Source organism: Tamandua tetradactyla, chromosome 17, assembly GCF_023851605.1.
Source record: "Tamandua tetradactyla isolate mTamTet1 chromosome 17, mTamTet1.pri, whole genome shotgun sequence".
Taxonomy (NCBI): Eukaryota; Metazoa; Chordata; class Mammalia; order Pilosa; family Myrmecophagidae; genus Tamandua; species Tamandua tetradactyla.
In genome coordinates, this window is record NC_135343.1 from 26,072,405 (window position 1) to 26,088,149 (window position 15,745).

General features: G+C 36.9%; 2 protein-coding genes across 7 annotated transcripts in view; one reads left to right on the top strand and one right to left on the bottom strand.

Annotated features, from left to right (window-relative positions):
* Positions 1-1,545, bottom strand: part of ASB3 (ankyrin repeat and SOCS box containing 3) — a 173,761-nt gene extending 172,216 nt beyond the window's left edge. The window contains exon 1 of one of the 2 annotated variants that reach the window (XM_077134213.1): positions 1,100-1,545. The gene's annotated coding sequence lies outside the window, so the exon portion shown is untranslated. Of the gene's footprint in view, positions 1-1,047; positions 1,068-1,099 lie in introns of those variants that run through there. The other variant, XM_077134214.1, reaches the window with a different exon arrangement.
* The window catches only part of ERLEC1 (endoplasmic reticulum lectin 1), a 47,674-nt gene continuing 33,251 nt past the window's right edge, over positions 1,323-15,745 (top strand). For 2 of the 5 annotated variants that reach the window (XM_077134217.1, XM_077134216.1), the window contains exons 1-2: positions 1,328-1,660; positions 8,633-8,737. In XM_077134217.1, the coding sequence (XP_076990332.1) occupies positions 1,499-1,660; positions 8,633-8,737 (267 nt within the window). In that variant the 5' untranslated portion in view covers positions 1,328-1,498. Of the gene's footprint in view, positions 1,661-8,632; positions 8,738-15,745 lie in introns of all 5 variants that reach the window. The other 3 variants (XM_077134219.1, XM_077134218.1, XM_077134215.1) reach the window with 3 other exon arrangements.

The window sequence follows — 15,745 nt, forward strand, 5'->3', positions numbered from 1 at the left end:
CATTTCTAGAATAAACAAGTATAACCTATAGTACCTGCCTCTGATTTAACACATACAAACTACTTAGAATATGCTTGGCAGAGAAAATGCTAAATAAATATTAAATACTATTACTATTATTACCACAATAGGTTGCAACTATTTGTTTGATCACCCTTGCTAGATTATGAAAGACAGAACAGAGAAACATTTATTTGCCATTTTTACCAATGCCAGCTGTCTGCCACATATTAAGCATTCAGTAAATGTTAAATAAAGTGCTCAATGGTGTGTCAATTCAGGAAAAATAATTTTCTTTGTCTACCAACATTGTTAGAAAGAAAACTTTTAGGATGAAAAATGGACTGCTCTTTCTGCTTTTTGATTTGGTTCAAATTTGGGGGGCAGGGTGACAGGAAGCAGTCTTTAGCAGATCTCGCAAATCCAGCTTTTCCCACCTCCCTGCTACTGATAACTGCTCTACCGTCAACACTATTGTGTACTGGAGATTAAAACTGTTCAGTTTGTTTGTTTTTAAAAGGGGAAGAAGAGGAATCCAAAAGTTTTCGACTGACTTAGGAATGCAGTCAGACGTGTCCTTAGTTCACTAGCTCACGTTTCACCCAGCTCTAAACCTCAAGTAATAAACGTGCCGGTTTGCTTGACAACACAAAAACACTAAAACATTAGGGGAAAATGCTGCACGTGGGGCAAAGGGCGGGGCTGTGATGTCAATCTCTGTCCCAGCCAACTCTGAAGATGAAGGGATTCTGAGAATGGGGACGGCGGGTTTCCTCACACTGAGTTCTTCCTGGTCCAAGACTGCAGAGACTGAGCAACCCTTCGTTAGTTCAGTACGGAGCTGACTACAACGGGACAGACAGAGATGAAGTGTACACCACAGGCGATGAAATAGAAGGAAAGAATTGCACCGAAAGAGCAGATCATTCAGGGACACCGTCACTTCTCACTTTATCGCTACCTCGAATTTTTTCATTTAAGGACCGGCCTCGGTATGGCTCACACACTTTTCTTCCCTCACAACACTGCGGGCCGAGCCGCGCTCACCAGCTGGAGAGCCGCTCGGAAGGCGAAAGGGAAAACTGCCTCCCGGACTCACCGACTCGCCGACTCGCCGCACCGCCGCTTCGCCGTGGTCCGAAAAAAAAAGCAGGTCCGAAACCCGGCCTCTCAGCGTCCCCTCGCTGGACGCCGCCGAATAAGGTCCGGACCGGGAGGATGCAATCCGCGTCTACACTGTCCAGCCTGCTCCCGGCCTCCGTCGGCGGACGGCTCCGCAGCCCCGGATGTTGATATGCCGCTTGCCCCGGAAACGGTGGCGGGAGGCTCAAGAGAGCAGAGGCGGTGTCGCCGGGCTCTCCGGAAGGAGACGTGGCGGCGGTTGGGCCCCTGGCTCCCCAGCGTCTTGTAGTCCCGCCGCCGCCTCCTCCTCCTCCCCCTCTTCTCCTCTGTGGGCAGAGGAGGTTGTGGCGGCGGCTGGAAAAAGCGGCAGCGGAGGATGGAGGAAGGAGGCGGCGGCGCGCGGAGCCTGGTCCCTGGTGGGCCAGTGTTACTGGTCCTCTGCGGCCTTCTGGAGGCATCTGGCGGAGGCCGCGCGCTTCCCCCGCTCAGCGATGACATCCCCTTTCGAGTTAATTGGCCCGGCACCGAGTTCTCTCTGGTCAGTGCCCTTGCGAATTCCGCAGCCTCTCTCTCCTTCCCCTGGTACTCAGGGGTCGGCCTTTTCCCACCGTATTCTTCGCTTTTTTTTTTTCTCCCTAGAACTTCCCCTACAGGAATCTCTGCTCCCCGGCCCAAAGCTCCGTATACCCATTTATTCATTCATTCAGCAACCATTTATCGAGCGTATTATTTGAATCAGAGACCATACTAAGTACTAGAGATTCAACGGGCACCTGCTCTCTCTTTTTTAATTCTGTCGTACTAGAGTTTACTTCTGAATACTCCTGTCCTGTGAAGACGCTTTCTTAAAACCACGTCACGTATTTATCTTCCCTTTGAAAGAAGAACCGCAGCTCTTCCGCCACTCGCAGCCTACCCTCCTTCAATATTGCACACCATCCTGCATACACAACTACGGATACTTGTTCATTCTCTCATGTTTATTCTCCCTACACACACGCACATACACATTCGACCAGCTCTAGGTTAATCTTTTTCCTTCAGAGTTGTTTCTGAGGGGGCCATGTTAGCTGTGAGATGTTAACAACCCTCTAAACAGAATATCCTTTAATATTGTGAGTTGTTACCACTATTAACACCTCAGAAAATGGGGTTTTGTGGTGTTTTCCTTATAGTGAAGAAAATATTTATGATCTCAAGGAAAGTGAAGAATATATTTATCATTCAAGGGAATGAATGAAAATTTGCAACCCTGTCTTTGGGGAGTGGACTGCTGAAAATGTTTTCCTATTCACATGTAGCTACTGCAGGCCAATAAAAGAAAAAGTGGGTTCTTATGGTACCGTATAGTAGTTAATTTACTTCAAATAGAAATCCCGAAAAACACAAAACCTTTTTAAAAGATTTTTATGCAAATCATCTTGAGTCATTTCATTGAGGTATTACTGTTTAATTTATTACTATTGTATCAAAACAGAATATTTCCCTTTTGAGACGTCATTACCGAAAAAGCTATTTGCAAATGTTAATTTTTGCCATATTTTTTACCTGCTTGGTTTTCCCAGCCCTCTGTTTTAAGTTGTCTCATCCTTGTACTTTAGTGTTTCTTGAATTTGCCTAGGAACATGTCCCTCTGGGAAGTGAGGGTTATCTTTGCATTAATACCATGAAATATTGATGTGTTAAAATAACCTATATAAATTTTTGTTATAAATAAGATATAACTTTAGCAGGCTTGGGGTGGAGAATACTTCAGTCCATCCTCTTGTTTCCAGAGAGCACACTTGGACTGGCCATGGCAAATGTTTAAAGAATATGGTCATTACAAATTTTTACTCTTGAATCTCTGTATTTTTAACTAAAATGCATGCTGATATAAGGACTCTGAAAACTTGGTGCTGTATATGCTAGTGACTGAACCTAGACTTTTTAACGTTAGTTCCTGATTGTCGTTCGGTTTTCTCTCTGACACTGATATTTGCTTGCTGAAAAGAGGTATGGAAAAAAATTCCAGCCTTAGTGTACGCTATTCCAACCCTTCACATATCTATCCATTTAATTTATTTTGAGAGTTCGTTTTTAATTGCTTTACTTTGACAATTCAACATAATCTAAGATGGACATATTTGAAGATTTGAGAAGGATTTTTTTTTTTTAAGTTTGAGTTGTGAGGAAAATCCGGGGACATTTTTTTATGACTTGCCAAGAAGGTTTATGGCCCACATGCAAAAGTAAACCAGAAAACTAATTATATTTGTCTTTTGATTTTCTTTTTAATACTTCTGTTAATGTTTACATTTCCTTTCCTACTTTTTCTAATTGAAACTACTGCCCTAACTCAGTGCTGCTCCTTTTTTTTTTTTTAACTGAGCAACTGTATGAACTGGGGTAAGATTCTTTGCCTCTCTTCCATCTAAAACTGAAAGAGCTGTATTAGAATGCCTGAAATATTTTTCCAGCTTTACATTTTTTCTGTGTTTTAAATCATTTTCCCATTCAGCTTTATCAAAATGATACATCATATTTTAAAATCTTGTTTTTTTTATTTTATTTTGAAAAGTACTAAGCGCTAAAGATATGTATTGTATTGAAGTTTACATTAACTAGTTAACGATTCTGATGTACTTTGTTTAATAATTTTTAACATTCAGTTTTGGTTTTTTGTACATACTTTCCTTCAGTAATACCATATCTATGTCATTAGTATTCAATTATTCATTACTTCACAGAGTTCGTGATTTTCACCTAATCAGAACCAAAAAAATAAATATAAGTTCTGTCTACTTCATTGTTACTATAGAAATGCAGTCTCATTCCAATAATTTCCCCAAACACTACCCATGGGAAAAACAGTTACAATCTCCATAGTTTGCAACATGTCATATAGGTTGACAAGTTGTGCCTCTTGGTGTTTCACAGCTAATCCTAGGATAAAAGTTCTGCCTCTCATCTTCTGTTTCAGTTCATCCAGACCCACATTGAACATTAGAATTTCTCCCTTGTGAAGGTATTTTTAAATTTCTTTAGCCTTAAAGAACCCACCCTTTGATTAGTTTGATTACAATGAAATTTAATCTTATATCAAATCATTAGTAGATATTACCTCTTACATTGAAAATATTTCAAGATTTTGTCATATAAAGCAGGTTTTTACACTATTCTGTACATTCAGAATTTACTGTATTTTTCTGAAAGTAAGTGTGTTTTACAAAATCAGAAGGAAACATTTTTAGTAGTAGGTCAAATCTCATTTTTTAGCTTAGAAAATTACAAAAGGTTAATTTTCCCCCAGTAATTTCTAATACCAAAAAGTAGGGTAAAGTTTGTTAAAATATTCCTTTGTGATCCCAGTAAGTAATTCACTGTTTCGACAAAGAGTTTTCAGATAGAAAAATTGCTATTTGTTCTAATTTGTTGAAGAAGAAAGCAGCCCTTCCTAAACTTATGAAAGACAAATCTTTGCACCTTCAAGCAAGAATAGTAATAAATTTTACTTTTTTTTATCCCTGACCTAGCACTTAAAAACAAGAAACAAATGAATGAATTCCCTTATCTTACAGACACAAAACCCAAGACTGTGTTTTATTAAAAAGAAAGAATTGTTTTCCTTTCTTTGTTGTAATTTCAGAGTTTCTTTTACCATTGTTAGTAGTAGTGAACATCTTACTAAATAAAAAAGTTAATATTGCTGTGGAATTCAACTCTGAACGTTAGCTTGTAATACTTCACAAATAGACATCTATGCATTTAAACCATTTGTTGCTGTCTCCATGCACTACAATATAGGACTAATTTGACAAGACATCAGCATCTATTGCTAAGTAAAAGTAAGTCATGCTTCTTACAACTTATTAGCATATATTCTGACTATATCTGAGAAACATTGAAAATCATTACAAGTACTGTGTTTTATAGCAATTTGTTTGAGAAACAATAAATGTTTCTAAGGATCAGTTTACCATAAAGTTTCTGTTTTGCAACTCTCACTTTTATCTCTTTGATTCCCTTCATCACTTTGGCCATAATCCAGGAGTCTACATAGTAATGTAAAGAAATATTAAAAGCCAGTTCAAATATATTGAAACAGTTAAGAGCTCCTAACATTGAACCAGTCTACCTAGGTTCATCTCTGGGCTCTGTCACTTAATAGTTGTTTTATCTTGGACAAACTGGTAAGCGTTCATGTCTCAGTTTCCTCTTCTATAAAATAAGTATATTGCTTGTTCTGAAGATTGAGTTAATACATATAAAACATTTAAAACTTTATTTTTTATTGTTTATATAACTAATGCTTAAATTTTTTGTTTTGTTTTGTTTTGTTGCCTTAAGAATGCATTGCCTAAATTTGCATTTGTGTCTAAGATTATATTGTGCCAGGTATTCCTGGATTTTATTATGGTTAACAGTTGTTACTGTTCCATTGATTGGATATGTTGGATGATTATATGGTATGTGAATATATAATGCATATCAAGAAAAAAAGGCAAAAAAAAGAGTTGTTATTGTTAAATTGAGAAAAGAACATTGGTTCTTTCCTTGCTAGGAATGGCCAAATAGTACCGTGGTTTCACAATATGTATAAAGAGAAAGGCGATGAAAAAATTGAATTACATTAGGACACGTCTGAAAACCTCTGCCTTGGTAGTTAGTATTACACTTACTATACAAGCAGAAATTTCTTTTTTGTAAAATAATATTAGTTATATTAATTGAAGTGTTTATTTGAATATATTGATTTGTGTTTGATTTGTGAATTTATTTGGTTTTATTGTGTAGCAAACCTTAAGGATAGTTTTGTTAATATATAATAGGAGTTGGCTAACTATAGCCAGTGCACTGGCCCACCACCTATTTTTCTAAATAAAGTTTTATTGGAACACAGACACACCCATTCATTTGCTTACTACCTATACACTTTCCAGCCACAATGGCAAAGTTAAATAATTGCCACAGAGACCCTGTGGCCCACATAGCCTACAATCTGGCCATTTACAGAAAAAATTTACTAACCTCTATTATATACTTAGTGTTGTGAAAGTCAACACAAAGGAGTGATTTTTCTTTTAAGAAGATTATGTTCATATATTATTCAAGTATGAAAAATACTGCATTATACTAAGTTCAAGTGTCCCATGCAACAGAATTAAGAATACATTTGTAAAGTGCTATGGATTCTCACATATGGATGGTAATTGTTGGTAGGAATAAATATTTAGGGATTACGTATCTATGAACAGTCATTGATTCTGAAAACTTTTTAAGGTGTTTTTAACTTCAGCCTACTATATTGCCATTTTTTTCTTGTACTCCAGACTTCACTTTTGTTAATTTTTTTCTATTGTAACACCAGGATAAAGTTTGTTGTCTTCATTTTGTCATTAAAAATATGTAAAATCAAAAGGAAGGGGTAAGGGGTATGGTATGTATGAATTTTTTTATGTTGTCTTTTTATTTATTTTTCTGAATTGATGCAAATGTTTAAGAAATGATCATGATGAATATGCAACTATGTGATGATATTGTGAATTACTAATTATATATGTAGAATGGAATGATCATAAGTTAAGAATGTTTGTGTTTGTTGTTATATTTTTTAAAAAATTAATAGAAAAAGAAAAAATTTTAAAAAAATATGTAAAATCTGGGGGTGCAACGGTAGTTCAGTGGTAGAATTCTCACCAGCCATGTGGGAGACCCAGCTTCAGTTCCCAGTCTGTGCACTTTAAATAAAAAAATGTTTTTCAACAAATGGTGCTGCAATAATGGGCTACTTACATGGAAGAAGAATGAAATGTGACCACCATACAGCATACTATATATATATGTATATATAAAATCTAGTCCCTGCTTTTGGGAAAATGTTTTTAAATCCCTCTATTGATGTACAGCACTTGTCAAAAGTAACCAAAAAAGAGATCAGCCTTCAATTCAAGATAAAAACGAAGCCCATCTGGCAGGGACTAAGGTAAATCAGAATACAGGGCAAAACCTGATAGTATATGTATTCTAAGAGCTTCACCTATAGGACCAAAGAGTCAAGGTTAATCAGAATACAGGGCAAAACCTGATAGTATATGTATTCTAAGAGCTTCACCTGTATAGGACCAAAAATAGAGAGCTTTATTGTATCTAGAACATAATCTAATGTAACACACAGTCTATATCAGTCTACCTGGATAGCTCTTTTAACAGCCTAAATATGTGGAACCCAGAACAGGAACAAGGCCCTATAATTTGGCATGGCTTAATGTAATACTCAGATACATCACAGACTATGGTGGGCTGATAATTAAAAAGTATTGGTAGAGTCCCTTGTGGGACTGGAGAAAATTAAACTATTAAATTTCCCCATATAAGAAACCCCTGGTTACTCTCTCAAATATAGGAACTCCCAAGAAAATAGGCTAAGCCCTTGATTTTGAGAAGTGCCCATACAAAACTCATTTCTGTAGCATAGAAGCTAAGACTACTTATAATTTTACCTAAGAGTTGCTTCCAGGAAACCTCTTTCTTTGCTTAGGTGGCCTCTCCCTCTCTAAGCCCAACTCTGAAAGGAAAATCATTACCCTCCCCCCTACTTGGGACAGTACAGTCTGGGGTGAAAGTCTCCCTGAAAGCATGGGACATGATTCCCAGGGATGAGCCGTGTCACCGTGGGATCAACAACACCTTCTGGACCAAAAGAGGGAAAAGGAATGTAGCAAAATAAGGTATCAGTGGCTGAGTTCAAATAGGGTCGAGAGGCTATTCTGGAGCCTACTCTTGTGCATGCTTCAGCTAGATAGTGCTAATTGCCATGGTTTGCCAAACCTCAGCCAGTACCATTCCTGTTAACCCTAAAGAACACCTAGGACTCTGAGACTCTACAAAAAGTTTCATGCGGTAAGTTAATTTTTCCTGAAACTTATAACCTCAAAGAGTTCCTAGGACAGGTAAGTCTTGAAGCCCAGAGGGGTCAGCCTCCAAGAATGTCAGCCAATTCCATCCCCCATCCTATATTGTTGATACCCCTTTTCAACATGAAAAAGGCCCCTGTAGATTGGGAGTAGGATCAAAGGAGAAGGAGGAGTTGTAATAAAGAAAGTAGGATTTAACAACTGCATCTGACTGCTGAATCGCTATATTGATAATTTCTTATGGACTCCAGTGTTCAGGGGCAGCTAGATGGTAAAACCTGAAGTTGTGGGATGGGAACACTACCAGACTTTGAAATCTATTCTGTAGCTACTTGTTAAAATGTACTCTGAAAATTACTGCTCTTTTTTTATTTTTTAGTTTTTGTGTGTAAGTTGTATTTCACAATTTAAAAACTTGAAAATATTGACGAGTACATTCTGAATATGTGCTATTTATTATATGCCCATTATACTTCAATAAAGCTTCAAAAAAATCCTCTGTTGAAATGATAAATTAGTTTGAAGAACCATTGTTATAGGTAGGGCTATAAGTTATTCCATTTAATGGAATTAACCACAGAAAGTAATGTCTATTTTTCTTGTTCTAATTTTAGCCCACAACTGGTGTTTTGTATAAAGAAGATAATTATGTCATCATGACAACTGCACATAAAGAAAAATATAAATGCATACTTCCTCTTGTGACAAGTGGGGATGAGGTAAGTTTTTAATAAACATTTTTTAAACCATTGCAGCCACATACTTAACATCAAATAGCCTAGTAGGTTTCTCAGTAACTTGGTTTTACCATAAAGATATTAATCACTTTATTATGCTTGAATTCCTCAGTTGATTTTGCAATTCAGTTTAGAAAAATCAGCAAACATTAATGTCCTGGATCAAATTGTTACTCCAAGCTTGCTTTCTTTTCTAAAAATAAAGGTTTCAAAGTAAGATATAATTTTTAAATGTATATGTGACGTTTTTTATAAACAATTTCTAATTATATAGGTACATTCTGCTTTCTTATTACCTTAGCACATGCCCTTTTCTTCCTCCTAAAATGCCCTAACTGCCTCTTATCCATCCTTCAAGGCAGTTACTTATTTCAAGATGAAACAGAGAGAGGCAGCATGTTAAAATGGAAAGGACAGGAGTAGGGGCCAAGATGGTGGCTTACTGAGGTATGCGATTTAGTTCGTTTTGCAGAGCAGCTAGTAAATAGCCAGGAACAGTACAGAGCAACTGCTGGGGCCACGTCAATGACCAGACACACAACGTACTACAGTCTGGACAAGCTGGACCAGCTGCAAGCTGACCTAAAACCATGAATCCCCCAATCTTCAGAGCCGTCACCTCTCCCCCACGGGCTAATTCCTAGAGGGGAAAGGAAAGAGACTTTACCAAAAGCAGGAGCTGAGTGCAACTAACCTCCAGTTGTGGAATTAATTAACAAATTCTGACTACTAAAGATAGGCTTCCACCTCAGCTGAACCTCTAGTAAAAGCTGAGATTGCTGGGTTTTGCCCTGGCACAGAGGGTGCAGGGCTGACAGAAAAAGAAAAAAGAAGAAAAAAAAAAAACAGGTTTTATGGATTGGATGACACATGATACTTAAAGGGTCTGGGGCCTGAAGGAAAGGAGGGAATACATAGGACCTGGAGATACACAAAGCAACATACCAGCTTAAGATCTTGATTGGCAAACCCAAGAAACAGGGGTCCTGCTCTGAACAGGATGTTTCTTTTTGTTTTTTGTGACTAGATTTCTACGGCTTGGCTACTCTTTGGATACAGCTGCAGGGCTTCTCAGGCTCCAACTACCCCAGGCATAGGCAGAATTAAGCTTGCTTGAGTGTTTGTCTGGAGCCTGTAAATTCCCCAGTAGAGGGGTGGGGTCCACCTAAGGTGGAATCCCTCCCTCAAGGAATTCAGACCCCAGGATCTGGAAAAGTGAAGCTATTAAAGCCAGCCTACAGCCTCTCCTCTTGTCGCAACCACGTCCCCAGCAGGGAGAGTCTGCTGAACTTAAAGGTACCACATCACCTTATACTGGTGGGACCCACAGGCAGAAAAACGCCACATACTGGGCAGGATAAGAAAAATACAGGCCAGAGGCTTCATAGGAAAGCCTTTCTACCTACTGGGTCTCACCCTCAGGGAAAACTGATGCAGGTAACTCTTTCCTCCTGAGAAGAGGCCAGTTTGGTCAGGGGAAATCTGGCTGGGGTATTTAATAGTTAAGTAGACCCTCGTAAGGGGAAAAAAAGGCACCATACAGGCACATCAAGAAACAAGGAAACAAGAACTGAAAAATTCTGATCTCTTAAACAAAAATCTAACCTAGACGTCTAGAAAAAGCTGAACTACGTGTCAAAGAAACAGACAACAAAGTCATCAAGCAAGAAAATCTTAGGTAAAAAAAGTGAAAAAAATCTCCAGAATAAACTAATTAAGAAAATTAAATGTCTAGGCACCAGCAAAAAATAACAAATCATACTTGGAAAATTGAAGATATGGCCCAGTCAAAGGAACAAACCAACAATTCAAATGACATACAGGAGTTGAAACAACTAATTCAGAATGTTCAAACAGTCATGGAAAACCTCATCAAAAAATTAGTGAGTTCAGGGAGGATATAAAGAAGGCAAGGAATGAACAAAAAGAAGAAATTGAAAGTCTGGAAAAACAAATCACAGAACTTATGGGAATGAAAGGCACAGTGGAAGAGATGAAATAACAATGGAAACATACAATATTAGACTTCAAGAGGCAGAAGATAGGATTAGTGAACTGGAGGACATCTGAAATCCCACAAGCAAAAGAAAAAATAGGGAAAAGAGTAGGAAAAGATGAGCAGGGACTCACGGAATTGAATTACAACATGAAGCGCTCAAATATATGTGTTGTGGGTGTCCCAGAAGGAGAAGAGAAGGGAAAAGGAGAAAAACTGAAGGAGGAGATCACTGAAAATTTCCAACTCTTATGAAAGACTTAAAACTACAGATCCAAGATGTGCAGCGTACCTTGTCAACGGAGTAGAACATGTGGAATATAAATAATAGAAGGAACAAATGTTAAAATAAATTTAGTTTAAAGTGCTAGTGATCAGTGAAAGGGAGGGATAAGGGGTATGGTATGTATAAATTTTTTTTCTGTTTTTGTTTTCTTTTTCTGAATAGATGCAAATGTTCCAAAAATGATTATGATGATGAATATGCAACTATGTGATAATATTGTGAATTACTGATTATATATGTAGAATGGAATGATTAAAGTAGGAATGCTCGCATTGTGCTTTCGGTATTTAAAAAAAAACTTTTTAAAATAAAGAAAAAAAAAAGCCATAGACTGTTGGATTGAAAGAACAGGACCCGGTAATGGAGAGGCTAGAAGGGACTGCCTGAAAACATAGAGCTGCATTCCAGTAGCCCTGTTTCTTCAAGATGATTGTATAAAGAGATAGCTTTCACAATGTGACTTTGTAATTGTGAAAACCTTGTGTCTGAAGCTCTTTTTATGTACCTTATCAACAAACAAGTAAAACATATGGCATAAAAATAAATAATAGGGGGAAAAATGTTAAAAGAAATTTAGTAGATTGAAATGCTAATGATCAGTGAAAGGGAGGAGTAAGGGGTATGGTATGTATGAATTTTTCTGTTTTTATTCTTTTTTCTGAATTGATGCAAATGTTCTAAGAAATGATCATGATGATGAATATGCAACTATGTGATGATATTGTGAATTACTGATTATATATGTGGAACAGAATGATCATATGTTAAGGATGTTTGTGTCTTTTTTTTTAATTTAAAAATTAATTTAAAAATTTTAAATACACACACTAAGAATTCTCTGTCAATATCCTCATCTGCGAAGATTCACACTCTTCAGCTCAAATCATTTATAACTCAATTTTCTGGTTAATGTATGGTTGGGGCAATGTGACCAGAACACACCCCATTGTAATTGAATGCATCCAAACTTAGTATAGTGAATAGAGTGAGTCAACCAGCAGCACTGTGATAATGTGTAAATAAAAGAATTTAGGAAGAAACAACAGGACCCAGGTATATGCTGTCTACAGGAGATGCATCTTAGACCCAAGGATAAACATTGGTTGAAAGTGAAAGGCTGGGAAAAGATATTTCATGCAAATAACAGAAAAGAGCAGGACTAGCTATACTAATATCCAACAAATTAGACTTCAAATGTAAACAATTAAAAGGGACAAAGAAGGACATTGTATATTAATAAAAGGAACAACTCAACAAGAAGACATAACAATCATAAATATTTATGCACCTAACTAGAATGCTCCAAAATACATGAGGCAAATACTGAAAAGAGAAATAGACATATCTCCCATAATTGTTGTAGACTTCAATTCCACACTCTCATCAGTGGACAGAACATCTAGACAGAGGATCAATAAAGAAACAGAATCTGAATAATACAATAAATGAGCTAGACTTAACAGACATTTATAGAACATTACATCACACAACAGCAGGATATACCTTTTTCTCAAGTGCTCATGGATCATTCTCAAGGATAGACCATATGCTGGGTCACAAAGCAAGTCTCAGTAAATATAAGATTGAAATCATACAAACCACTTTCTCAGATCATAAATGAATGAAGCTGGAAATCAATAATAGGCAGAGTACCAGAAAATTTACAAATATGTGGAGGCTCAACAATGCACTATTAAACAACCAGTGGATCAGAGAAGAAGTTACAAGAGAAATCAGTAAATATTTCGAGGCAAATGAAAATGAAAACACAACGTATCAAAATTTATGGGATGCATGCTGAGTGAGACTAGCCAAAAACTAAAGGACAAATACTGTATGGTCTCATTGATATGAACTGACATTAGTGAATAAACTTGGAATATTTTGTTCGTAACAGAGACCATAAGGAGATAGAAATAGGGTAAGATATTGGGTAATTGGAGCTGAAGGGATACAGACTGTGCAACAGGACTGGATACAAAAACTCAGAAATGGACAGCACAAAACTACCTAACTGTAATATAATTATATTAAAACACTGAATAAAGCTGCATGTGAGAATGATAGAGGGAGGAGGGCTGGGAACATAAATGAAATCAGAAAGAAAGATAGATGTTAAAGATTGAGATGGTATAATCTAGGAATGCCTAGAGTGTATAATAACAGTGAAATGTACAAGGTACGATTTTAAAAATGTTTTTGCATGAGGAAGAACAAAGGAATGTCATTATTGCAGGGTACTGAAAATAGATGGTAATTAATATTTTTAAATGTCACCTGTGTGAGACTAAAGCAAAAAATGTTTATTTGTTACAGAATTTATATTTTGACTAGTGCATTTCCTAATATAACTTACATAGATAGTTTGAACGCCATAAGTACTTGGAATCTCAAGTAGGACATGAAATTTTGATGGTTTGTCCACAGTGATGCCCTGATGAATCCCAGAGTGACTCGATCAGTGAGTGGGAAAGTATCTGCAAAGCCCCCTTCGGGGAGTGGTGAGAACAGGGAGAAATTCAACTTTCCCAAGTTGAATTCTTGATATTCTCACAAGCAGTGTGGACAACCAAAGCTATAGGCAGAGCCCCCAGTCTTGGTGTTTGTTCATATGAAACATAACCCCGCAAAGGATAGGTCAAGTCTACTTAAAATTCAGGCCTAAGAGTCACCCCCAAGAGAGCCTCTTTTGTTGCTCAGATGTGGCCCCTCTCTCCAGCCAACACAATGAGCAGTCTCACCACCCTCCCTCACTCAGCGTGGGACGTGACTCCCAGGGGTGTGGACCTTCCTGGCAACGTGGGACAGAGATCTTGGAATGAATGGAGACTCAGCATCAAGGGATTGAGAAAAACCCTAGAATGAGCTGAGACCTAGCATCAAGGGATTGAGAAAACCTTCTGGACCAAAAGGGGGAAGAGTGAAATGAGACAAAGTGTCAATGGCTGAGAGATTCCAGATAGAGTCGAGAGGTTATCCTGGAGGTTATTCTTATGCATCAAGTAGATATCATCTTGTTATTCAAGATGTAATGGAGAGGCTGGAGGGAACTGCCTGAAAATGTAGAGCTGTGTTCCTGTAGCCATGTTTCTTGAGGATGATTGAATAATGATACAGCTGTCATCATGTGACTGTGTGATTGTGAAAACCTTGTGTCTGATACTCCTTTTATCTACCTTGTCAACAAAGGAGTAGAACATATGGAATAAAAATAAATAATAGGGGGAACAAATGCTAAAATAAATTTAGTTTAAATGCTAGTGATCAATGAAAGCAAGGGTTAAGGGGTATGGTAGGCATAATCTTTTTTTTTTCTTTCCTGTGTTCGTTTTATTTCTTTCTCTATTGTCTTTTTATTTCTTTTTCTGAATTAATGCAAATGTTCTAAGAAATGATGAATATGCAACTAAGTGATGATATTGTGAATTACTGATTATGTATGTTGTTTTACTTTGTTTCTTTACTTTTTTAATTAATAAATAAATTTAAACAAAAATTTATGGGATGCAGCAAAGGCACTACGAAGAGGGGAATTTATTGCCCTAAACCCTGTGTCAAAAAAGAAGAGCAAAAATCAAGGAATTAACTGTCCATTTGAAAGAACTAGAGAAAGAACAGCAAACTGACCCCAAAGCAAGCAAAAGGAAAGAAATAATGAAGATTAGAGCAGAAATAAATGAAATTGAGAACATGAAGACAATTCAGAAAATCAACAAAACTAGAAGTTGGGGCTATGAGAAAGTAATAAGAGTGATGGACCATTAGCGAGGTTGACAAAAAGAGGAAAAGAGACAATGCAAATAAATAAAATCAGAAATGGAAGAGGAGACAGAACCGCTGACCCTGCAGAAATAAAAGAGGTAATAAGAGGATACTGTGAACAATTTTATGCTAATAAACTAAACAATGTAGATGAAATGGACAACTTCCTAGAAAGGCATGAACAACCAACATTGACTCAAGAAGAAATAGACAACCTCAACAAACCAATCGCAAGTAAAGAAATTGAATCAATCATTAAGAAGCTCCCCCAAAAGAAAAGTCCAAGACCAAATGGTTTCACATGTGAATTCTACCAAACATTCAAGAAAGAATTAGTACCAGTCCTGCTCAAACTCTTCAAAAAAATTGAAGAGGAGGGAAGGCTACCTTACTCATTCTATGACACCAACATCACCCTCATACCAAGGCCAGACAAAGATATTAACAAGAAAAGAAACCTACAGACCAATCCCTCTAATGAATATAGATCCATAATCCTCAACAAAATTCTTGCAAATCGAATCCAGCAGCACATTAAAGAATTATACACCATGACCAAGTAGGATTCATCCCAGGTATGCAAGGATGGTTCAACATAAGAAAATCGATTTTATAATATTTGTGAACTATAAAATAGAAATATTAAACTCAGTGCTTTCTTAGTTTTTTCAGATTTAAAATCTATAAAAGAGCTTTGTTTTTCTTTTTTTAAACCTCCTTTAGACACAAATACACACACATGCAAACAAAAAACCACACGTATATGGCATTCAAAGCTGAAATGCAAAAGTATGTAGAAAACTGAGAAATACCTTAAAACTTTCTAGTTTATTCAAGAATATTCAACTGCTCTGAGTCTTTTATGTCTAGAATCTGTTTGGATGCAAGCATTTAAAAGTTCTAGAATACATTTATTAGAATTGTTACTGAAATTGATACTTAAAGA